At 40.9% G+C, this 25,252-nt stretch overlaps 2 protein-coding genes across 6 annotated transcripts; one reads left to right on the top strand and one right to left on the bottom strand.

The window, feature by feature from the left end:
• Positions 1 to 81: 81 nt before the first annotated feature.
• On the bottom strand, positions 82 to 21,151 carry LOC6544003. Of its 3 annotated transcripts, none has more exons than XM_015158340.2 (5): positions 20,712 to 21,151; positions 14,345 to 15,131; positions 1,127 to 1,383; positions 622 to 1,040; positions 82 to 539 (listed from the first exon to the last, which is right to left on the bottom strand). In XM_015158340.2, the coding sequence occupies exons 2-5, from the start codon at positions 15,088 to 15,090 to the stop codon at positions 408 to 410; spliced, it is 1,554 nt and encodes a 517-aa protein (XP_015013826.1). In that variant the 5' UTR covers positions 15,091 to 15,131; positions 20,712 to 21,151; the 3' UTR covers positions 82 to 407. The 3 variants fall into 3 exon arrangements, with proteins under 3 accessions (XP_015013826.1, XP_026832557.1, XP_015013827.1); XM_026976756.1 differs by having other exon boundaries at positions 103 to 539; positions 20,965 to 21,151; XM_015158341.2 differs by having other exon boundaries at positions 103 to 539; positions 20,969 to 21,151.
• Positions 21,152 to 24,082: 2,931 nt separating this feature from the next.
• On the top strand, positions 24,083 to 24,833 carry LOC6544002. Of its 3 annotated transcripts, XM_001971858.3 has the most exons (4): positions 24,083 to 24,251; positions 24,302 to 24,439; positions 24,500 to 24,709; positions 24,782 to 24,833. In XM_001971858.3, exons 1-3 carry the CDS (start codon positions 24,151 to 24,153, stop codon positions 24,696 to 24,698), a joined length of 438 nt encoding a protein of 145 aa, XP_001971894.1. In that variant the 5' UTR covers positions 24,083 to 24,150; the 3' UTR covers positions 24,699 to 24,709; positions 24,782 to 24,833. The 3 variants fall into 3 exon arrangements, with proteins under 3 accessions (XP_001971894.1, XP_026833119.1, XP_026833120.1); XM_026977318.1 differs by lacking the exon at positions 24,782 to 24,833 and having other exon boundaries at positions 24,311 to 24,439; positions 24,500 to 24,758; XM_026977319.1 differs by lacking the exon at positions 24,782 to 24,833 and having other exon boundaries at positions 24,226 to 24,246; positions 24,500 to 24,758.
• Positions 24,834 to 25,252: the final 419 nt, after the last annotated feature.

Genomic DNA, 25,252 nt, shown 5'->3' with positions numbered 1-25,252 from the left:
GTCATTTTTATTCCAGATACAAGAATTTAATTTGTAGCTTCCATTTCAATCAGTTAGGAATTCCATAAAAGTAAACCATTCAAATCAGAAAATGCATTTATTCGGGCAGTAATTTCTCATTTAAATTAAAATTATATACAGATACATGCAGAAACTAATCGGTGCACCACCACATGGGGTGGTGCAGAGTGCGGTGGTGCGCTTACGGCTATAACTTTAGATCTCGATACATTTATGACACGTTCGCTTAAGTACTAATAGCCCCATCCGAGGGCTGATACTACAGACTACAGAGGCACTCGACTCGCATTCGGGAATGGCTTACAAGCAGGAGCAGCTACACATGAACGGAGTGGTCAATTAAGTTAACTAACATATAATAATAGCGTAGGGAAATGCAGTTCTGTTTAGGGGCAGTTGGCATTGGGGACATTCCGGCACTTCAGCAGCAGGTTCAGCATCCCCTCCAGCTTGTTGGTCCGGGACTCCGTCTTGTACAGATTCGTTTGCAGTCGATTGACATCCTGAGCCTGCTTTTCCTGGGGGTGCACGAAAGTAGTTGTTTAAATATAAATATAAAAATATATATATATGTATATAAAATACAAAAATAATATTTACCAGCGTGCTAAGCCGGCTTTTCAGTGTGTCCACCACACTGTAGGTGGCCTGAAGGGACTTCTGCAGCTCGTTGGTGTGCACTCGCTCATTGGCCAAGGACTTTTCGATCTTCTGGAGCCGCGTGGCCACCTCCGTGTCCGTATTGTCGATGTCGTTCTCCAGATCTCGAGCCTCGAACGCATCGTCCCCATTCGTGGACACCTTCTTGCAGCTCTGCTGATCCGAGTGGAGAACGAATCCCTGACGGCAGCGGCAGACGTAGGATCCATGAGTATTAAGGCACTGTTGATCGCAGGGCTTCTCCGTCTGGCACTCATCCACATCCTGCTCGCAGTAACGTCCTGTAAAACCAGGTGGACAGCTACAGGTGCTAGGAGCCGTACAATTGCCACCGTTTTGGCAGCGCGCTGCACAAATCGCTGCAGATAATTATAAGATATATTTTAGAAAGCTGGATAACAATAATAAATACAAGTATTTGTAATCTATGTTGTTTAAGACTCACGTTTCATGCACGAGTCCGACCTTGGGTTTTCCCGGCTCCATCCCGTGCAGCAGTCGTAGGTCATCTGCTGGGCGGTCTTGTGATCAATGACGTCCCGGTAGGCCTTCTCGTTAACCACCTGGACCATTGTGCACTTCTGGCCACTGAAGGTGGGCGGCTGGCAGGGCGTGGCCACGTGCTTCCAGGTGGGACGAAGGTAGACCTCCGTTCGTTTCACGGGCATCGTGATCGTTCGCTGTTGCATGCAAATGTGCCGCCTGAAATGAGTTGCAAGGAAAACCAGAGCGAGGTGTGAATCGAATGGGATTGGAATGGATTCGAGCGGTGTGGCTGACCCAAATCAGCGGCTCATCATCTGCAAAAGTGAAACTGACTTTTCCAGACGACTTCGGCCAATTACAGTCATAACGACAGAGCAACAGAGAAACAGAGCCAACAGGTTGTTTTTGGGAGTGGGATCTGGGCAATTGTCACATGTGTCTGGAAGTGCCAGCAGATTGGATTGGATTCGATTGGACTGGGTACGACATTAGCGTGTTCGCGTATCTGCGATGACAAACACGACACGCTCCCAACCGATGACTTGCAGCCATGTCAGCCATGTCATTTGCTTGCCCGCCATTCGGACTCAGATTTGGAGGAGCAGTCAGATGGCCACTTGGCAGCATGGCCACTTGGCAACCAAGTGCTCCAGTTCACGCAACCGACAGTTCAGTGGCTGTCGAACCAAATTTGAAGGCTTGTCAAACCGTTGACAGAAATATCACAAGGATATTCAGTATAAGCCGTAATCTCAAACAAATCTTCCTAACAAAAAATATATACAATTTTATAGTATCTATCTATACTAGAAAATGTAAAAGAACTCCACAAATTTAAGTTTTTTTTTACTAAGTACTTTTTTTTTGAAAATGACTCTTCAGCCGTTTTTGTTATTACTTTACACACACTAAAACGCATAAGAGTATTTTAAGCTTATTCTATGCGAGTACACTACCAACTTCACACTTTATAATAAGTCTTTATATGTGATCCTGTGCTTCTCAAACTCTGTCAAAATGCAATAACCGAAGTGCCAATGCTCCTAAGACCTTTGGCCCCAAGCAGCCAAACATAAAAAGCGCTGATAATAAGCAGTTTTTGATTGTGGTTGCCAAAAAAACGATGCAAACTGGCCCAAAAGCGAGGTGCATCCCATAAATTGGCAGGCTGTGGGGCTGCGAATAAACGCTGCTGTTGGATGTAGCTGCTGTGCTGCAGCAGTTGCTGCTGCTGCAGTTGCGGCTGCAGCAACTGATGCTGGCTCGCTGATGGTGTCGTAATTGGCAATGCGGGCCAAAAACAATTGCGAACGCGTGACGTGGCCACTGAGTGACGACTGACTGCTGCGATCGCTGGCCTTTTTGCTGGCCATTTGGCTGGCCAAAATTTTGCGATTTAAAAGCGGAAAGTGGCACACAGTTGGCCACAATGGTCCTGCGACCGGGACATTTACCAATTTCTTTATTGCCGCGCTTGCATATTTATGCCCTGTTCTTTTTTCAATTTTTCTGTTTTTTTTCCCTCCTGTATGTTGTCTGCTGTAACTGGCTTCTCTTGTACCATAATTCTCACGTTATTTATGCGCCAGCATTCTGAGCGTTAAGGGCGCCAAACAAAGCCAAAGATACTGGCCTCCATTTCCACCGAAAACAATAACAAGAACGGCCAAATAAAATGCGGAAGTCTTCTCCCGAAAAGAAGAAACGGTGCCAACAAAGTGCAACATGGAATACTCATTCCGATTTCCATCTCCAATCCACTGGCTGCATAAATCTCCGAACGGATTCAGTGCACGGAAAAAATCAATTAATAGGTTCCGTGTTAATTGTTTAAACTAACAAACTCGTATAAAGTATTAATGCGGTCAACCAACTAATTATACTGCATCGAAATGTACTTTTATGTGTTTTTAATTCAGGTTATTCAAATATCCCTAATTATATTTAAGATTGATATGCTCGTACAAAATTTTCTTCCGTGCAATTGCAGACGATGCACCCCGACCCCAGGCCGATCGGCCCCGCCCCCTCCGCCCGTCGGCGCATTGTATATATCCCGCTGCGCCAGACAGCGCCAGACAAAAGTGTAATCGCATGCATGTGTGCTGGTGAATGGATGGATGGCTTCATTGCTTTGTTTAGAAACGTTTAGGCTAAAATTAAATTTGAATTTTTAATTGCTGAAGGCCCGAACACCTGTGGCTAAGTCTTAAGGTTCTCCGTTGGCTTCAGAAGTAAAATTCAAGGGTTCCCTGCCAACGGACCCATAAAATTATAAAAACATCAATCAAAATTGCTTCGATTTTATATGGAGACATACGCAGAGCAGCAGCAACCAGAAATAAAATGCAAGCGGGCCAATTAATCAAAAAATTAAAACTGTTAAATTTTACAAGAAAGGCAAGGAGACAAAAATATTGGCCACTCAAAACGCAAGAGGAGATCCAAAAAATGCACTTAAAGAAAGGCAGTTAAAAATGAGAAAAGAGTTGGGGAACTCAGATTCGAAACACGGACCAAAGCGTCGAATGCCGTTTATTGATTTACGATTTATTTTCATTGGCCGCCACGCAGAAATTAATGAGCCATCGATGGCTGCAGGCCAAAAAGGTGACCCCGAGCGGGTGTGTGGGCTTAATGGAGTGTGTAGATGGGTCCAGGGCTAATAAATGGATAGAGCTCGGAATTCATTATAATCTCGGATCCCTGCCTCGCGAAGATGAGTCATTTCCCGTGCTTCAATAAAATTATACGGAAAAGGATTGTATGGATTATAGATCTCCCTACCATAAGATTTTTATTAAAAACCAGAAGTGAAAGATAAATAAGCATTCATATCTTTTTATTTAAATTGAGATCAGCTTCTGCTCTTTATGAACTTTTATCCTTGTCTACAGCCTCTGAAAATTGATAAATATTAACAAGGCATCAAAATATTATTCCCTTCACTAAAGTTTGCTTTTTTAATTAAGTTTCAACACTTAATATGTATATACTTTAACAAGTCGCATTGTATTCAAAATAAGCCAGACCTTGGGAATCTTATTAAACCTTTTTGATGGGAATTGTAATTTATTAAACGTGTGCAGCTAAAATTTCCTTTGTGTACAGATGGAAATTTGTTTATAGCTGAACAAATTAGGCAGATAAAATGGGTTTTAGCCAAAATGAAACCCCAGTTAGATGGCCGGCCATTATAAACTATAAAGAGCCTTTCAATAGAGTTAAACCCGATTTAAATCATTTTTATTAAGCTCTTTTGAGATTGGGTCATTTCGGAAACCCGTTTGCATTTTGTCAATCTTTACAACGTCTTTGCAACGTGAATGCATTTAAAAAACAGTTAAGGCGAATAGTAAAAACCTAAGCCACAAAAACTTGGCGACACTTAACGGCTGTAAACATCTAAGATATGCTGGAGAAAAGTGCAAGTCTAGCTCCGCGTATCTCGTTTCCAAATGAAAATGGGAAATAAATTTATAGAAACATAAAAATATTGTTGTCAGGGTCGTAAAATGAATTTTTATGGTCGCGTACGGAGTGGAGGAGTGAAAATGCTTTTGGCCCGGGCCAAGACCAAATCCAAATGCCAGCAGGCTGGCCCCGAAGCTTGGCTAAAAAAAGCCCAGATCAAGTGCAGGTAACTCTGGCTAACTGTTTGGGCCATTTGTGGTTCGGCAACTGGGCAGCCAATCTGATTTGCTACATGAAATTAGAATTCAAATTGGCCCGGCCTGCAAATGCACAATTCCAGAACAGAGCGATCGGAGTTGCACTGCATCATTAGGCAACTTGGATGCACTCACCCACTACGTCGGTCTGCATTTGGCTGAACTGAAAAAAATCTTGTGCACTTTAATTCAATGAAATTCATAAATGCCCCAAGGCTGAAGTTCTATACTCCATAACTCAACTTATCTTAATCGGATTTTGAAGTGGCATACCTCTAAATGTTTCTGGCGTAATTCTCTAAAAAACTGCATTCAAACTTAGAAATTTTTTTTTTTTTAATATTTTTGTAATTTTTTTTATGATATGATGGAGAAATTCAAAAAAATGCATAAATGCCCCATGGCTGAAGTTCTATACTCCATAACTCAACTTATCTTAATCGGATTTTGAAGTGGCATACCTCTAAATGTTTCTGGCGCAAATCTCTAAAAAACTGCATTCAAATTTAGAAATTTTTTTTTTTTTAATATTTTTGTAATTTTTTTGATGATATGATGGAGAAATTCAAAAAAATGCATAAATGCCCCAAGGCTGAAGTTCTATACTCCATAACTCAACTTATCTTAATCGGATTTTGAAGTGGCATACCTCTAAATGTTTCTGGCGCAAATCTCTAAAAAACTGCATTCAAATTTAGAAATTTTTTTTTTTTTAATATTTTTGTAATTTTTTTGATGATATGATGGAGAAATTCAAAAAAATGCATAAATGCCCCAAGGCTGAAGTTCTATACTCCATAACTCAACTTATCTTAATCGGATTTTGAAGTGGCATACCTCTAAATGTTTCTGGCGCAAATCTCTAAAAAACTGCATTCAAATTTAGAAATTTTTTTTTTTTAATATTTTTGTAATTTTTTTGATGATATGATGGAGAAATTCAAAAAAATGCATAAATACCCCAAGGCTGAAGTTCTATACTCCATAACTCAACTTATCTTATTCGGATTTTGAAGTGGCATACCTCTAAATGTTTCTGGCGCAAATCTCTAAAAAACTGCATTCAAATTTAGAAATTTTTTTTTTTTTAATATTTTTGTAATATTTTCGATGATATGATGGAGAAATTCAAAAAAATGCATAAATGCCCCAAGGCTGAAGTTCTATACTCCATAACTCAACTTATCTTAATCGGATTTTGAAGTGGCATACCTCTAAATGTTTCTGGCGCAAATCTCTAAAAAACTGCATTCAAATTTAGAAATTTTTTTTTTTTAATATTTTTGTAATTTTTTCGATGATATGATGGAGAAATTCAAAAAAATGCATAAATGCCCCAAGGCTGAAGTTCTATACTCCATAACTCAACTTATCTTAATCGGATTTTGAAGTGGCATACCTCTAAATGTTTCTGGCGCAAATCTCTAAAAAACTGCATTCAAATTTAGAAATTTTTTTTTTTTTAATATTTTTGTAATTTTTTTGATGATATGATGGAGAAATTCAAAAAAAATGCATAAATGCCCCAAGGCTGAAGTTCTATACTCCATAACTCAACTTATCTTATTCGGATTTTGAAGTGGCATACCTCTAAATGTTTCTGGCGCAAATATCTAAAAAACTGCATTCAAATTTAGAAATTTTTTTTTTTTTAATATTTTTGTAATATTTTCGATGATATGATGGAGAAATTCAAAAAAATGCATAAATGCCCCAAGGCTGAAGTTCTATACTCCATAACTCAACTTATCTTAATCGGATTTTGAAGTGGCATACCTCTAAATGTTTCTGGCGCAAATCTCTAAAAAACTGCATTCAAATTTAGAAATTTTTTTTTTTTTAATATTTTTGTAATTTTTTCGATGATATGATGGAGAAATTCAAAAAAATGCATAAATGCCCCAAGGCTGAAGTTCTATACTCCATAACTCAACTTATCTTAATCGGATTTTGAAGTGGCATACCTCTAAATGTTTCTGGCGCAAATCTCTAAAAAACTGCATTCAAATTTAGAAATTTTTTTTTTTTTAATATTTTTGTAATTTTTTTGATGATATGATGGAGAAATTCAAAAAAATGCATAAATGCCCCAAGGCTGAAGTTCTATACTCCATAACTCAACTTATCTTAATCGGATTTTGAAGTGGCATACCTCTAAATGTTTCTGGCGCAAATCTCTAAAAAACTGCATTCAAATATAGAAATTTTTTTTTTTTAAATATTTTTGTAATTTTTTTGATGATATGATGGAGAAATTCAAAAAAATGCATAAATGCACCAAGGCTGAAGTTCTATACTCCATAACTCAACTTATCTTAATCGGATTTTGAAGTTTCATACCTCAAAATGTTTCTGGCGCAATTCTCTAAAAAACTGTTTAGTTTTAGTTTACTTTTGGTTCAGTTTTCTTCAGTGTAGCTTGCAACACGACCAAGACGACGACATCAGCGACAAGAGGAACAGAAACTCAGAAAACAGGAGGAACAACCACGACAACGACAGCCGTGAAGAAAGAAGCCTTTTGGAGGAGGCGACCAGGAACAGCAGCCGGGGGAGTAGAAACATTTTTAGACGTGCTTCCTGGTCCAGCTGCCGCAGCTTTATTTGGATTCTTACTTAGCGTAAAATGCAACGCCCATGTGACCACGGCTCCCGATCCCAGGAAGATGCCACAAAGTCGACAACGACGCACTGCCTTCGCCTTTTCTAATAATATTTCAGTCATGTCCGCGTCTGGCAAGTGCAACTAAAATCGGAGGCAGCTCCACCGCTTTCGGTTTTGTTCCTTCTCTTTTAGCGGAGAAAATTATTACAGCACTCAGCGACGACTCAAGTGGAAATCCAATATGCGACTGGACAAATACTCAGGCCAAAAGGGAGGGGATTCCCGGCCAGAAAAAGCCATTCAGACGAGACTATTCCCCTGGGAGGAGTGCCTATCTCGGATGCAACTTCTTCATCCAAAAAGGCAAACACTGCTGGAATTTCTTCACTGCTTTGAAGTACTTGTCAGCAACAAATCAGATTGGACTTTTCCAGATCGGGATAATATATAGACATCATTTGTTGGCCACCATGTGGTGGTCATTGCCAAGAAACAAATTCTTTTCTTTCCATCAGTTGCTGCTGCTTTTAACAATACAATTTGAAGCTGAAACTGAAATACCATTAAAATAATTGATTCTTTTTAGTTAAGTTATTATTTATTGAATTTACATAAAACTGTTCTTGAGCAAGCTCGCTCTCAAAGTGAATATGCACAAGGCTCCTACTCTACACAAAATCGTGGCAGAAATCGCCAGTCACGGCTAACCGCAGCCAGCCAGTTCTAATTTGGCTGTAAATTTGTCTTGCTCTCTTGGCCAGATTATGCAATAAAAGACGCAGCAAGAATTTGTTGCGAAAAGTGAAAAGAAAATTGCCGCAAGTGTCAGGCGGCGAACGAGTTGCAGTTGCACTGCAGATGAAAATGGCAATTGGAAATTCCTTCGCAACGAAGATGGAGCACTATTTTGTGGTAATCTGAGCTGATTATATACATAGGGATTGGTGCAGGAGGCCCGGGAGGTCCAGGAGGCCCAGGAATAGGGGTTCAGTGGCCGCCCGGCCCTTCGAGTTTTCCGTACAACATAATCGCGCGATAAGCGATCTGGAGGCCTGTCAATGGGTTCCTCCCATTTTCATGCCTTCTTTTTCTCTTGTGTAGCTGAAATCCCCCACTAATTCGGGCCCTTTTCTTCGTTTGGGTGCCCTCTGTGCAGCCTCCGCTGGCCAAGTGTGAATGTGATTGAGAGTGTGTGTCGGTGTGTTGTAAATCATGATTAATGCCCCAAACTTGTTTAAACAACAGCCGTGTCGAGCCGTGGCCGAAAATCCGATTAGTGGCAACGTGAGCTACAGCCTCTGCCCTTCTCCAAAACTCACAAACTCCGAACGAAAAAGAAAAAAAAGTAAAAAAAAGCCCAAGAAGATCCGAAGAAAACGCCAGAGAAATGCAAGAGGCGTGCACGATTTCCATTTTATTTTTTCTTACGTTGTTTGGCTGTACGTATACGTATTCCCAGCTCTTCACCGGCTTTTGGTCTTTCCGATGAGCTGCTAACAAAAGCGCAACCGAACGGCAAACGCACACAAATTTTCATCAAATTAACATAGCCCATTCTCGGCTACCTTTGTTATATTGTTACTCCTAAGCTAATGCTGAAACTGAGATCCAAATCGCGCAACGACGAGTGAAAAGGCCGTAACACATTTTGAAAGACCCGCGTTGGGGCAACCAGAAAAGAGAAGCTGCTGCCGAAATGGCCCAGATGAAGATATTTTCCAGCGAATCCACCTCAACCCACGCCCGAAAGTCGAGCAAGTGCAGCGCCAGCAACCGATCCTATCCTACTCCTATGCCACTCCAGTTCCGAACCCAATCCCAATCCCAATCCCTGGTTGTATGTTGCACCGCTTGGTATCCAATTGCAACATAATTAAGTAAGCCAAATGGCGTGCCTCGTATGCTCTCCTGGCCAGGTTAGCATGCTTATCTGCTACACTCAGCAAAAATGATTGGTGAATGCGTAAAAAGAAATTAGTCAACTTTTACTCTAAGCTTTAGTTTCATGAAATCTAAAGATAGTGTTTTTTTATGGCTATTCGTTGGCGCACTACTTATCCCTGAATGGATTATTCATATTTTTCTAAGTAAAATAAAATCATTTTTTTATTACTACATGAAATAAATAAATTATTTCAATGAAGTTTTCATTCATGAAATTTAATGTTTAAATTTAAATTCTTTAAGGCTTTGCGTACTTGCATTGTGATTTCAATTAAAGAACTGGAAATGACGATGATTGATGAGTCAAGCAAAGGAGATGACTTCATATAAAGAATTGGCAAAGTTGATGTTCGTAGATCTCTTTGAATGTAGCATTGAGCTGATGCAAAGAAATTATTATTATAGTATAAAATAAATTACGCTTCTATGAGTCACTAAATGAAATTTTTAAAGTGTAGAGCATGTATGACTGGAATTTTGTGCGTCATGTTTGGCCAGACTTTTGAATTTGAGCTCGTGTGTGGCGCTTGCAGTTTTGTTGTCTTTTGTATGTTGTATTTTGTATTTTGTACTGGCTGCAAGACAAAAGCCCACTGCAAAGACAACGTCACCATCGCCATCCGAATCCCCATGATCCCCCAGCCCATCCCGGACCACTCCCCGAACGGGTTTCCATGTAATCTGTCTGGGGTTTGGGGAACTGCTTTTCGGTCTCCATCTCGGATTCAGTCCAATCCCCCCAGCATTGCATTAACCCAATTTTCAACTTGAGATGCGAAGCTGCGTGATTTGCAAATTACCGCTGAGCCGATGCAGTTCCATTGTGGCCGAGCTGGGCTGTTCCGCTGTCCAAATGTCCAACTGTCCATCTGTCCAGAGTGTCCACTGTCCACTGTTCACTGGCCCATTCGAGTTTTGAGCAACTTACTCATGTTTATATGAAAAACACACTAATTGCATGGCGTGAACAGCACTGCAGACAATAGGCGTAAATTCAGAGCATGAACAGTGATTTGCATTTTCATTTAATATATTTCACTTATTCTTTATGGTAAGGCCTGAGGTGTGTGATGGATAGTTATATAACCTGCATTCAACTAAGGAACTATGCATCGTAAATTTCATTATTATTGCACTATAGTTTCTTAAATGTGTTATTACGGATATCATATTAACTTAGAATGCCTTTAAAACGATAGTGAAGAAGTCTCCAAGCTCTTCCCTACTTTCCTACGTTCAGTGAAAATAATATTATTCTTTCCTATAATTTTCTATTCAACGCAGCCTGATTCATTAATTATTTTGTGGTTCATTTTCATGGGTATCCATAACGAGTGGTAAATAACTCAGCTGGCAAAGGTAAAGTGATACTTCAACAAATACCGAACATGTCAGCTTTGAGGGAAAGTGTAACAAATATTTTTGTCAGACCTTTGACCCAAATATATTTTGAAAATTCCAAAGAGTCAAAACCCTTGAAGGTGCCCAACCCGATTCATTTAAAGTGACACTGACCATGACTAATGCCGCATCGGGGTCACCAATTTGTACGAGCAGTCATAAACCTCCCAGTAACAAGGTTTCCATAGGGGCTCGTAAGAATCCAGCGGCTTGAATGAGAAATCCATCTTCATTAAAGCGAATATTGAGATGGCAAATCAGCGATTTGCGTTTGTCAAGCAATTTGTTCAATTGATGTCGTATCAAGTCGTGTTCTCCGCTGATTTTTGATGAGCACGTGTACGAGTTGCAAGTTTCAAGTTGCCCAGAGTGGGTGTAAGCCCAAGTTTCCCCCACGAATCCCAGGAAAAACTCATTAAGCAGCTTCTGCCTGGGCCAAGGTTTCTTTGCCTGATGGCATGACTTGGACTTCAGATAAGCCCAGCTAAGCTTATGCCTCTCCAGCTCCAGCTCCAGAGTCTTTGAGTCTTTGAGTCTTACTGTCTTCAAGACTTCAATTTTTCTGCCTTTTTAGCTGGGCACGCGTAGGCGTAGCCATTGAGCACAATGCTTCACGGTGCAAAATGTTAACGAATTTTCACAGGCCCAGCCGCATTCTAAGTGCAGTTTTTCCAAGCGCAGCATATCAAATCATTCGTCCCTCGCCCCCAGTTTCCCCTTTTGTGTCCATAATTATCGCAGGCCCGCAGTTTGCTGCACGGTGTTCGGGATTTGGGTTTCCAAGCCCAAGTCGATTGTTGACAAGCAATTTACAGGCGGCGGACTTCGAATCCAGTTGCGAATGGGCCAACGTCGGAACCATACACTTGGAGGAAATTGTAACGACCTGTCCAATAAATACCTAGGGTACCTAAGTTACTAATTGTTTGTCTACATTCGAATTGTTTTCAGTGCAGTCTGCGGCTCTGTCTGGGGGTCACAGTGCTGCTTGGAGTGCACATAGCTCGGCGCTGGCTCTTGTCTCATTTGATTGTGCTTTTGCCAATTGTTGCATTTGGCTTTTATTGCTGCGCCTGATTGAAGTCAAGGCCCTGCTTTGTTTTCGATTTTTATGCTAGGCTATTGGAGATATCTGCATGATATGTAGGCATGTACTTGCAGCACTCGCAGTCGGGTTGCAAGTGGCATTTAAGCGAGACACGCCCACTGAAGTATGAGTACCCTCCCTGAATCAACACCTTCTTGCATGGAGGGAACAAGATCTATAATTAATTCATTGGCTCGCATTTCCGATCACTCCCAATCGATGGCGCAACTTCGTAGGCAAATCAAAAGTCAATCAATGCGATCAGCTGCCACGCCATCAAAACCGGCAAAAAACAGACATCAATCAAGTGTCAGACACATGCAACTGCAACTGCAACTGCAACTGCAACTGCCACGGCAGAAACAACAAATTGGCCAAAACATGCACACTGCAGACATCAATTGAATTTATCACACAGAAGCCAAAACACTGCTGCAAACAGACAACAAATTTCGAATGGTTCAAATGTTTTGGCTTTTGAATATGGAGTTACAACACGATGTGGATAATTAAAAACTTAATTTCCTGCGCCTTGAGGTGGCACTGTGCACGGCAAGAAAAGAGCTTAACCTTTTGTGTTTTTATAACTGCAATAACTGCAATGCCCTCACGAAGGGTAGTTCCATTGCACACTTTTAAGCAGCATTACGAAGATTGCAATTACACTTGTGTCTTTGTGTCACAATTAACATTTTTTCCAGTGCTTGCATGCCAAAGGCGCGGAAAACGACTTAAGTTCACTTTTATCCGCCAATCGCCGCGTATGACGCTGATTAACACGGAGTCCGTAGACGCAATTGAATCGTTGCACTGGCCATTACCCATTAACCAGGTCCGATCGGCGCATGGAGGGGATTTATGTGCTGATGGCGGCGTGTGAATATCTGCAGGCGAAGCCAATCCGTACGAAAAGTCATTTCCATATGCTCTGTTGCAACTTGCCACTTGCAGTTCGAGTCGCAGTTGCAGTTGCAGTTAAAGTATCTTGGCGTTGCACGTGCAGTGCTTAAATAAATAGAGAAACAAATGGGCAAGGCAACAGCAGCGCCTACGTATTGAGGCAATCACAGTGGAAATGATGCCAGAAAATAGAAGATTTGCACAATCGCTGCACTGCGAAAAAAATCGAATAAAGTATTAGAGAAGGGCATAGAAATCCATAGATAGAGAGATACCAACAGCATTACATTAAGCAATATATGGAAGTTTAGTTACCCGCTTTCAGTGTATCTATTTAGAAACAAAATCCAGCAGATAAGTGTCGTATTACATTTATAATTGCCTGCAGTTAGATCAATAATGTTGTGATAACTATCTAGTTTGACATTTTAATTTATATAAAGTGCCGCGAAATATTTGCTCCAGCTTTTTTTTGCCACTGTGCTGTGACTGATGATGCTGGCTGTGTGTTTGCCTTGCGGCGCGATTTTGGCAGTTACCGCATAAATCAAAAAGTGTCATAATTTGCAACTCCAGCACCGAGTTGCATGTGTCGAACGAGCCATGGGCGCTCAGATTGCGCATACGCGACGTTGTCCCGCGTGGCAGATGCAAGGGCGTCGGTCTGCAGCTGGAATGCCAGTGCCCTTATGTAGAGTCGCATTAATTCCAATTAGGAAACATCGGGACTGGCAATTGAAAACTCGTTAAAGTTCATTACCTTAAAGACAACGGCAGACTGCCTGTTTGAGTCAATGCCAGCACGATCTTGGCCAAATGGGTGGTGCACAAAAAAGGGGGGCCATAACGAGGGCGAAGACAAGCCGTATCTAACCGAAGATCTGCTTGTTACACTTAAGGAGCTGCAATTGCAATAGTTTCGAACACAAGTGCGCGCTCATTGATTCGCTGCAATTGACACACGACAATTGAAGTGGTTGTTGAGAAAAATCTGAAAATATCACGGCCACTTGGCCTTGGGGCTAATTTCCAGCCAGCAGTTGGCTGGCATTTGATCGGGGGACTGGTCTCGCCTCGTCTTGGGACTCGAATTAGCCACGAAGCGCAGCTGACATTGCTGACATTGAAAATGCGGCATGTCATAATATTTAAATAATTTATGTGCGGCGCGATAAGCCGCAGATCTTGGGCCAAAGGTAAGACCGCATGACCAGTCCGGCTTTTCGGTCATATTTATGGCTGCAACAGCCTTGAACCGCCGAACTGAGACTCTCTGATAAATGCAATCGGACACGCCCCGCCCAAAAGATCCACATCCACATCCACCTCCATCGTCATCTTCATCTATCCCAGGGGTGGGACCCAAAATCATTACTCTTTTCCGTGGCTCAATGAACCGCAGATGGCAAGGTTATCGATTGGATTAAGGCCTGGGGATTGGTGCCGTTTAATTGGGTAATTCAGATAAGATATTGCATCTCTGTTTAGGTATTTATCATAATAGCTTACAGGTGAGAGTAGAATTCTTTCAAGAGAATCCTACTGCTATAGTACTACTAATACACTTACCTTTCCATTTCCTTGGGCTCTGTGGGATAGCCGCGACTAATGGTGTTCGTCTCGAAGGGATTGTCAGTGGTGAGGGTGTTCAGTGGTGGAGCACTTGTGGTGGTGGTGTATCTGTAGCCCCTCCTGGCCGGAACAAGTGGTGGAATAGTGCCGATGCTGCTGCTGGAACCGGGACTCGCGGATCTCCTATTTAGATTCGGCGGCCGGACAGTGGTGACAGTCGGCACCGATGTCACGAAGGAGTAGCCTCTTCCCCGTTCTCGCACCCCGACGAACTCCACATCCTGGGTGTTGTCCTCGCCCTTTCCATATCGGGGTGACAATGGCATCGGCGGCGGGGGAGGTCCGAACGTGTTGGTCATGATATTGTAAGTATTATAATCCCATTCGGTGGGGTTCCGTGATTGGTGTAGGCGTCGTGTCTGCACTTTATTATAGGGATTATGTGGCTGAACCGGTCGTAATCTGGTGACCTCCTGCATGGTGACCCCGGGCAGCAGCTCCACATCCGATTTGGCTTGATTCAGCGACTGTAGTCTGCGCTGCTGCCGTTGATGGGTGGGCAAATAGCTCCCCTGATGACGCGTTCGATGATTGTGGCCATGTCCACGATGGGTTCGATTCTGGTGAGGATGAGGACTGGTGCTATTGGAACCGGCATTCTGTACACCTGATACCGCTGTACTCAGCAGCAGGATTGTGCAGCAGAGCAGCAGGAAAAAGCTCGAGTAAATCATTTCTGGCATTTTGATGGTGACGTCCCGCTATCTTAATTCACTCGATGACACTATAAGTAAAATAAATATAAAAAAGCGAGACTTTATTAAGTGCTGAACTTGTTTCTTCGTCGCTGAAATGAAAACCCCATTCACTTTCGTTCTCATTCAAATTCCTAGGCATTTTGCACGCCTGACTCGCTTAATATAAGCAACAAGACGGATCCAACGCTCCTCATTACCGATTCCTTTGTCCATCGGAGCGCCGACCTGTCTGTCAGTCTGTCCATCATTGGTAATTGAAAGGTAGCATAAATGTATTAACTAGGCTCTAGGCGAAGCCAAAGGATAAAACCGACAAATACCTACACTTCACAGGTACAAGTTGCATTTAGGAACTCGTTATGACCAAATGATTATTAAAAGTAAATACATGCAATACAAATTTGATGTGTGTACAATTGATTCGATTGTGCAATTGGTCTTGAAAATTATTTAAGAAGAAACAATGATTACTGGTTTCTAAATCTTCATGGTAACCTTCATTATGGTTTAAGGAAGTAATACACTTTTCCGAACCCAGTTCTTGATGGGCTCAACGGTTTTCATGGTCGAGTGGCCAACACTTCCAAGTACGGTGCGATATTTTAGCCCAGAGACAAAGGCAATTTGTTCAACGGAGTCGACGATGATGAGACGGTGACTGTGATTACTTCTCCCTGTTCATATTTTTTTTTTAAATTTTTTGCTTGATAAATCACACGTTAAACAAAAAGAAAAGTAAACGCGTTAACAGTTAACCGGCAGGAGATGCCAAAACGTGAAGCAAAGTGGAGTGAACCGAAGCCGGAAGCGAAAAAGTGCATCAGTTTTGGCTTTGTTCGGGGCATTTTTCAAAATTTTACGCACTGAACGATTGTGGAGCAGTGGCATCTCATTTGTCAGTGGAGCGCACCACAATGCCCCACAGCACCCACAATACCCACAGTACCCGCAGTACCCAAAACCATAAAAAACCGATTGCTGCAATTGCTCAGTGAGCTTATTAATATTCATTGCTTCCACTTCAATTTATGATTCCGAACGCCCTGCTCATTAAAGTGGATCTAACATATGTCCGTTCTTATTTTTAATTTCAAAAAACTGTACACATTTAAAAATTATAGCTTGACAGGCTCAGTACTTTTCTTACATTAGAAATTTGATGCAAAGAAAAGTTTTTACAAGTCATAGCACAATAGATGCAATAGCATAGTTTGTTGTACCATTATAGTAAAAAATATTGAAAAACTTAGTGCTCATTTTCTTGCAGTGCACGCATCGAACAATTGAACTCCGCAGAACTTTTGATGGCTTCGCATGACAGTCGTCATTAACATTTGCTGCGCTAATTAAAAAACACCAGCCAAAGTTTGAGAATTGAGAAATTGTAAGGGAATTGTGCCAAGACTGACCCTTCACTCAGATGCATTTTGGGGAAAAGAAATGAAGCAGAGGCCAGTATCAATCAGGTGTGGTTTTAAGCTGCTTAGTAAGTGAAACCCTGGAACCCCTTGGGCTCGACTGCCACTCAAATGACTGCCAAATGTCAGACCCAGCCCCCAAAAACCAGTTGTCATAACTCTGCAAGAGTTCCCAGAAATGCAAAAACGCAAAATAAAAATGGTAAGGTTTTTCGGGCGCCGCCACAAAACTTAATCGAGACTGCAGACGGCAAAGGGTAACAAATATAAAACAAAAATGTATAAAAAAGTAGATGAAAAACAACTTGATTCCGTTGAAATCTAAGCCGCGTTGACAACTTGCCTTGACCTTGCTGGATTGCCAAAAACGGTCAGTCCGCAGATAAATCAAATCCAGCGGCATATGTCTGAACCCAAAAAGGTGGAGATCGAGATGGATCCACAGATATGCCCGAGCATATAGATATTCAAAGAGCCAGCCCACAGACGATTGGCGGCTATATTTTGATATATTTCTAATTAATAGCTGGCATTGCCTTTGGAATCGTTTATAAATCAACTTTCGGGTCGCGGTTGCAGTTTAGCTGGAATTTATGCAAAGGCTGCCATACATTTTTCTCATTTCTGTGTTCTGTGGGTCTCGAAATTAGTGTGTGTTAAATGTTATTGATTTGTTTTCCCAGCACATAAATCACCGGCTAAATGTTGCTAGAGGCGTGGACTTTTTCTGAACAGGAAAGTGTCAACTTTATTTTTGTCACCCTGACACGACACGGATTCAGTGGGAGTATCTGTAGCCGAAACTATATATATCTACATCTACATCTGAATCTGTATCTGCAACTGTGAGCTGACCCAGACATGAGCTATGTCTAATGAATCACCAGAGATGCGTACTGCCAAACAAATGTGTATCAGGAAACTTGGAAAGATGTGTGGTACGGTGAGCTCTAGATATGAGGTAATCTAATCTATAGTCATATAGATTATAAAATGTGGTTCAGTGTGCAACAGAATTAACCAAAAGCCTAAACAAATAAATAAATGTATACATATGTCTATAGGTATTATAAAAAAAAAAAGTTTGTTTCTACTAAAGGATCTATTAAAATTAGCAGAAATATTTGTTCTGCTTTTTGCATATTTAACATATAAATCAAGTCTCATTTAAAATCCATCCTACCGAGAATTTCTGATTTTCTGACTCTACGAGCTCCCCAGAAACATTGCCTATGTCTCATCCATTTGACATGTTTTTGGTTGTCATGGGAAATAGTTGGGGAAGAAGCTATCGTAAAGTGGGGAAAGGAACTCGACTCTGAAATGGTAATAAGCGTTTTTGCATTTCAAAATTAATCATGTCCGGCATGACTAAAACTGCACCAATTACTCAATTAAGAAGATCATTATGGAAATTTTGACGTTATTTTTGGATGTTCTTCGATTCTGAAGTCTGTTTACCCGTGCTCAATGGCGTGTAAATTGATCATCTTTTGCTTTTCGGAATGTAATTTAAATTAACAGCTCTTCCGACGGCCAGCCATTTATATGTTAATTAAATGCCTCGATGCCTCTTTCTCCGTTTTTTTTTTAAACATTTTTTTGTGCAATTCCAAACAGCTGCCACTTTAGCATGCGTTTTTATTTATGTTTTGTGTAATCGGGGCCGCTCCTCAAGTTCTTATAAAGAGATTAACTAAGAGCTTAACGCCGCCTGCCGAGGAGAATCCCCAACAACCAGAAAATTGTTTGGTAACTCTGCAGCTTTTCTTTTATGGCCGCTCGAGGAAAACTCGAATTTTTCAATTTGTTGCTGTTGCAAACGCTTTTCAACGCTGCTTTTATTAACATTATCTGGACAGCCGAGATGGGCCGCAAAATGCCTTAGATCTCGGGAAAACTTCACTACTATGTACTATGTACGATTGATCGCACCCGGAGAATTGTGTGAGAAAATGGGGAAGGAAAAGCGAGGGAAAAGCCACCCACTGTCGATATAATTTTCACGCTGCTTTCTGGGTTCAATAACCCAATGTGATGGGAGATTATCGAATATATCTTATCTGACATATTGCTAAATATTTGCGGCAGGGTTACACATTTCATTCATTCCTTCGCTTTGTTTATTGTTCTGGTTGCCGGGCTCGTCTGAATTTTTCCCACGAGACAGCCAAGACAGCCGTGATGGGTAGAAAAATCACGGCCAACAAAATATATGCTTAATAGTGTGTGTCGCTGGCCATTTGATAGCGCATTTCACATGCTGTTTTGTGTTTCATCTGTTGATATTGTGTCGCTGTCTTTAATATGCAAAATCATGGCACATTTCCGCGGAGTTTGTGACTCGTTTACTTTTGACGTCGCCTCCCCTCTATTTCATTTTGAATGTTTTTATTTTTTAGCAAGATCAACAAGCTCGATCGCAATTTTTGTTTACACTTTACTTTCAATCCAATTTAAGGAATGTTGTTGGCCTTTGTGGCTGCGTTTCTTCCCTAACAAAGTCAGAGATGAAAAGCGAAAACTATGCAACGTGTTCAACATCGACAGTTTGACATCTCAAAAGTCCTAGGTCTCAGCAACCCCCTACAGTACACTGAGACAAATAATTTATACTTTCCTAATGATATATAATATATGTATATATCATTTCACATGCATACAGTCATTTAAATTAAAATTTTTATTTATATTCTATTTATATTTATATATATTTATGTTCTGTATGATACCTACTAATAATTTTATTTTATTTATATTTATTAATGCATTGATTGCTATTGGCCAATCACTCATTTGTGATCGATATCTGAGAGATACATGTATCTTTTTTCACTGCACGAATGCCAGCAAGTTCAACTGCAAATGCGAAAACTCATTTCAATAACAATTGCAGCGACCCAAAAAAGGCCGAAGGAAAAACGGCAACAGCAGAGCTCAATTTGCTGGCGTGTCCAGTCTTTTGCTAATTGCTTTGCAGCTGCAAGGGGCGGAGGCCACGCCCACACGTGCCCCGCAGACCCATTGGCCATATCCCCACGTATGCACATAGCTCGTATATCCGTACATATACCATAGTTCATGTTGACCCAAGTCTAAGGCCCCAGACAAAAGACATAAACCCAGTTACCGTTAGCTGCGTAATTTATGCAAATGACTTTGTTTAATTAGCAAAGCCGAGGAAAAACAAGAAAGCCCGTGGACATGCGCCACCAACAAACTCCCCCCACTCTTCAGTGGCGCTTCCCATAATAACATTTGCATAGACATTACGATATGCAGGAAGGCACGATCGCTTTTCTGCGGATCGTGCCCCAAACTTTGATTTTTGATTGCTCACCTGCCGAACTGTGTGTCAGAATGCAGATTGCACCGGGCAAACAAAAAACGAAACTCATTTGAGCATATGTATGCATAATTGTTAGCCAAACTAGCCTAAACAATGGAATGTATTAATACATATTTTTGATTTGTGTCATTTTCCGCCTTGTCACATTATTTACACTAATTTTTGATGGCGATAACGTCATTAGATTTACATATTTATTTTATGTGTTGACATCAAAATGGGATAGGGCTTTCATTTTTATAGTGGAAGAAAATAGTTATATAAAATATAATATTAAATGCCTATCTTTTATTGAACTTATCTTAAACAGAAAAAATAAGGTGCAAGATTTCCGCAGAAACAATCTTTGTTTACCCAAAAAATAATCAACGATTGAATTCTTTATCAGATCAAAGTTGAAAATATACACTTTATTGAAAATTGAAATAAATTTTCATTAAAGACAACACGGAAACAATTTACACTGTCTTAAACAACGTTATCCAGGTGGAAATTACCATATACTACACAAACAAATTAACATAAATTGTACATTGAAAGCAACTCAGAAATATTGACAAGAGTTTAATAAAGACATTGTCTTGAAGTTCTCACGATAATTAATTCCTAATCCATTTATGGCATTGTTTGGCAGCCAAAGCACATAAATGAAAGATACTCGGTAAGCTTAGTTTGTTGGTCGCTCCACAAAAATGCAAATTGCATCCATAAGTGACAAGACAGGATCGGCAATGCGATTTTGAGCAAGATTAATGCACTAGGAAATGTCGCACGTCGCTTGACACACATTCAATTCATAAGTAATTGCAATTAATTAAAAATATTTGCATATGACTTACACAGGGCAAACAAATTCCAAGTGACCCGCAAGTTCAGAGAAAAACAGAGATAATCGTGGCCAGGTTTTAATGTCTTTTATAAAGATGATTCGAAGCACTCGCGAATAAATCAAAGCACAATTATGCCAAATTTGCAATCACAAACAATAAATTGAATTGAGTTTTTGCGCTGACATTAAGCAGATACGCATTTTGCCATTTTTGTGTGCAATTAAATATTTTAATGGCCATGAAATCAGATATATATACTCACTCACTCGTATTCGTAAAATTTACGGCTCTTGTGATTTTCCGGATTCTGCGTTAGCCGCTTCCGTATGCCAGGCGCAAAAACTGAGCGAACTGGCTGCGATCTTTGAGATACAAATTTCCAGCTGGCGCGGCGGAGCTAACGAATTCCAAACCGATCGCTTAGAAGTCCCGAGACGAACTGAAAATGCACAGCCGAAACCGAAAGTCCAGTTAACGATCGGCGATCAACGGCGCTGCCAGTGCTGTCGGTAAGTATTCGTTCATTTTCTTAAACATTGATTATTTTATATTTCTTGTTTACTTTTTTGGAGTCGGATTTCGATGCGAGTAATTAACTTCCGTAAATAATACGTCTTTAGTAGCATTGAAAATTTCAGATATGTCTTAAGCTTAAACTGAAAGAATACATTTCTAGAAAACAGTATGCCACAAAAACTACTAAAAAAATTTAAGATTACACTGCTCAAAAAAAAAAAGTCTTAATTTTTATTTTCATCTTAGTAACGATCAGTAGTTCCACAGATGAATTTCACCTGGTATTAATCGTAAAACAAGAAGTTATTTTTATAGCCAGAAATAGCCAGCTGGTCTTCACTGTCAGACCAGTCGAAGCACACGTTCGTTGCACATTGGCTGGTTCGCTCAAACGAAATTGGACCGATGGGGCAGAAGTTGGCTTCCTTTGTTCGATGCAACTGGAACAGAGGAGCGGATGAGTTCGCCAGGCGGAAGAGCACTTTGTGGAGGTGTGGGGGGGTGGAGGTGCAGTGGGGCGGAGTGGGTGGTGGACGGCGGGCGGTGCAGTGGGCAGATATGCCCTCGGCTGGTCGTTGGCTGGTTTTTGAGTGCATTACAGCTGTTTTGTTTATAGGAGAATCATCTCTACACTCCCGGCACAGTCGAAACTATTTGGAGTTGCGGTTTATGCTTTTTATGGTCCGCCGGTGTTGTTCTTGCAACCACGGCTGCTTTTGTTGCTCCTTCTCCGGTCGGTGGCAAGTTGTTAAGTTAAATATTTACCCACCGATGCCGGGCAGCCAGTTTAGGCCACGGCTCGCTGATCTTTCACATCGAGAATCCCAGTCCCAGAGCGAAGAACTCGTTTTCAGCCCTACTGTCCATATCGGGTGCTGGATCTGTCGTTGTCATCATAAGAGTGCTACTGTCAGCCACACTCGAAAAAAAACAATGTGCCTAGATCTCCTTTAGAGGACATGCACTAAATATGATTTAAGGCTCTACATATATTTTGAGAAACTTATATAGTTGTATTTTATTTCCGTTTCTAGAAGTAAATTATTTAGGTAAATTTTATTTCTCCAAGTGCATTGCCACATACTATTAGCCACTGGCAACAGAATAGCTGCCCACTGTCCAAATGCTGAGCACATTGGACATGTCAAAAGGATTTCAGCTTTCGTCTGTGCGAATCCCATAAACTGGTTGCCATTCCCTGGCCAACAGAATGGTCATAAATCGAACGATGTGCCAGCCATTGACAGTTCGCTTAGCTGCACAAAGGTACGCTCTTTTTTAATATTATGTGTGTTTCTTCGGTTTCCTCCGCCGCCGCCAATCACAATTTATTGGGCTATTAGTTGCCACTTGAGTGGGGCTTCGAGTTTGGGGAACACCCACGCCGAGTTCCCAAATCAACTTCAAATAAAGCATAAAAGCATAAAAGCTGATAACAAAGCCAGGTACCCCGCTCAGACAATTAACTGATAACAATTCATTACCATTTCGTGTGGGTTGCCCATCGCCATCGTCATCGCCTTCATCGAAATCACGATCTTTTTCATCAGCTGCAGCAGCTCTGCATTTGAGTTTAGGTAATTTGACAGCCATTTGATGAGTGACAACATGTGGTCGAAGTTTAGCTTCTTTAATGGCTTGGGTGGGAAGCAGCATGGATTTCATTTTGTTACAGCCAATATAGAATAATGAGAAGTATGAAAAACAAACCATGCATATAAGGTATACTAAGGTTGTGAACCATAAATACTATTGATTGAAAGATACCACTAAACACTGTGTCGATTGTTAGGTAATTAAAGTTTTATCACGGCTTTTATTTAAATTAAGCATTTTAATTGAAATTTAAATATTATTTCAAATAAACATTGCTGGCATGTGCTTGCTTTAATTCAGAGCAGAGTTCAGTCATCTTGATGTTATCGGTGTGTGTCAGCATATTTGTTTGATTCTTGGCCGTAAGATCGTAACTTTTCGCCTGGCCTGTCAGCCATTATCCATGACTTCCATCTGGGTTGGTGTTTGGTTTTGGGTTTGGGTTTTCGATTGGGGTTTGAATGCGAGTTTTGGGGCTGGGTTGCTTGACCAGCAATCGTACGATCGTGCCTCAATTTGGGGCAATATGCAGTGTCACTTGGTGGGAGGAGAAATACGCAAAGACAAAGGGGAAACCGTGAGGAATTCAAACTACACACAAGAGACGTGGAAATAAATCCGAAGCAAATGTGTCAAGCGCCAGGCAAATTTTTCAACAATACAAAAAAAAAAAAGACAAAAATGCTTGAAATGTTCTTTTGACACTCTCGGCATTCTCCAATCCCATAATTTATTTGATCACGCTTTTCCGAGACGATTGTTGACGGAAGCGCACGAATTGCCATTGCAAATTGCAATTGCACCTCGTAGACAAAAGCGAAATTCGCAATGTGGCAAACTTGAATTAGCCAAATGATGATCCGGCCGGCCAATCGATCGTAGAATGTTCGACGATCTTCGACCTTGGCGCCTTTTTAAGCCGTAACTTCCAGGTTGTTAAGGATAAGCAGCATAGACATCTGGCAACGATACATTGACCATGATTTCGCATTGATGAGGCAATAGTTTTATTGATACTTTTCACTAGCTACTATAGCTCATTATTCCGCTGATCCGGAGTTTCTATGTTATGCACAATTATATTTTAAATAAAAACTCAAAATTAATGTACCTGAAATGCTTGTAAGCCAGCTAGCACTTAAGAGATATATTATATTAACATAAAACTCTAAACGATTTGCCCTGCTTTTCCTTAAAACTCAATGCCTGAATAACATGCGATTTAGTATTATTTTGAAATTTCTTAGAATCAAAACAAAGACCTCACACTTTTCAGTTATTTTCAAAATTTTTTCCGGACTTCAAAAAGTACCCAGCCGCCCAGTCGACCAGGCCAATGATAATGTCCCAATTTGTGTTCTGGAGAAGCGATCCCAAAAAGAATCAGCTCGAGCAGATCTCGCCCATCTGGAAGGATTTGAATGCAACATTTGTGACGTAATACTTTCTACTATTGTTTCTACTATTTACCACTATATTCCCAATAGCTTCCTCAGCTGGAGTTGGCTTATCTACACCTTTTCCGCATTGGTCATCATCGTTTGCGCATATTTTGCATATTGTGAGCGCTGCCGGAGAACCGAGTCACTGCGACGTCGACGGGTGATTCAAAGAGCTCAAGAGCGGTATAATAGTTATGGTTTAAATTTAATTTAATGTTTTAATATAGTATATATATGTAAAAGGCCCCCACAAAAGCGACGACCGAATGCGGCTTATCGGGATCACCAGATCTATCGCCACATCATCCTCAGCGTAGCCAAGTACATGAAGAATCCGGATGGCATTCGACCCTTTATAGAACACATGGAGCAGCTATATCCACTTAGGCATAACTTGGCCGATCAGCAGCAGGTGGCCGAACCAAGTGCTGGAGAAGATTAGTGATCCAGGGGGTAAAACCAAACGAATAATTTTGCATCGAAATTAATAGAATTTAAAACTTACAAACTATTTTTTTTAATTAGGAATCTTAAAACCACTGAAGTGCTCTTACTTTTTCTTCAACTACTTTTACTTCTATATAAAAGTGCACAACTAAAAGGGCAAACATGCCAAATACCATAAATACATTTTATGCAAAAAATACAAATTTAAAGTCCTACCAATTTTAACCCCATGAAAACTTGAAGGTAATACCAATTACCCACTGGAGAGGAGCAACTAGATAAATTAATTAGTTTAACCAGGCTCACGCTTTTGGCCAACTCAAATTGGGTCATGCGCAGTGGGAGATTCTGGTCGGCGGTGCCTAAAAATATGCAGTGCTATTTTTACCTGCCACAAATATAAACAAACGCCATGTGCGTTTGCCGAGCTTTCAGCTGGCGAAAGCTTCGCTTTCTCTCGCTTCCTGTTGCTGCTTTTCCATTTCCATTTCCAGCTGCCCTCTCTCTCTCTCTTTCTCTTTTGGGAGAGAGTTGGCCGAGTTGTCGGGG

Source organism: Drosophila erecta, unplaced genomic scaffold (genome assembly GCF_003286155.1).
Source record: "Drosophila erecta strain 14021-0224.00,06,07 unplaced genomic scaffold, DereRS2 tig00000021-arrow-pilon, whole genome shotgun sequence".
Classification (NCBI taxonomy): Eukaryota; Metazoa; Arthropoda; class Insecta; order Diptera; family Drosophilidae; genus Drosophila; species Drosophila erecta.
The sequence above is the reverse complement of the archived record's forward strand: the minus strand, read 5'-3'. Positions and strand labels throughout refer to the sequence as shown.

Excerpts from the sequence above, each read along its gene's own strand:
- LOC6544003 (XM_015158340.2), bottom strand. The coding sequence starts at position 15,090 with ATGCCAGAAATGATTTACTCGAGCTTTTTCCTGCTGCTCTGCTGCACA. Across the intron at positions 1,384-14,344 it reads GAGCCCAAGGAAATGGAAAG|GCGGCACATTTGCATGCAAC; the intron begins GTAAGTGTATTA and ends AACTCATTTCAG. Across the intron at positions 1,041-1,126 it reads GTCGGACTCGTGCATGAAAC|CGATTTGTGCAGCGCGCTGC; the intron begins GTGAGTCTTAAA and ends AATTATCTGCAG.
- LOC6544002 (XM_001971858.3), top strand. The coding sequence starts at position 24,151 with ATGATAATGTCCCAATTTGTGTTCTGGAGAAGCGATCCCAAAAAGAAT. Across the intron at positions 24,252-24,301 it reads TTGAATGCAACATTTGTGAC|CTTCCTCAGCTGGAGTTGGC; the intron begins GTAATACTTTCT and ends TATTCCCAATAG. Across the intron at positions 24,440-24,499 it reads ATTCAAAGAGCTCAAGAGCG|GCCCCCACAAAAGCGACGAC; the intron begins GTATAATAGTTA and ends TATATGTAAAAG.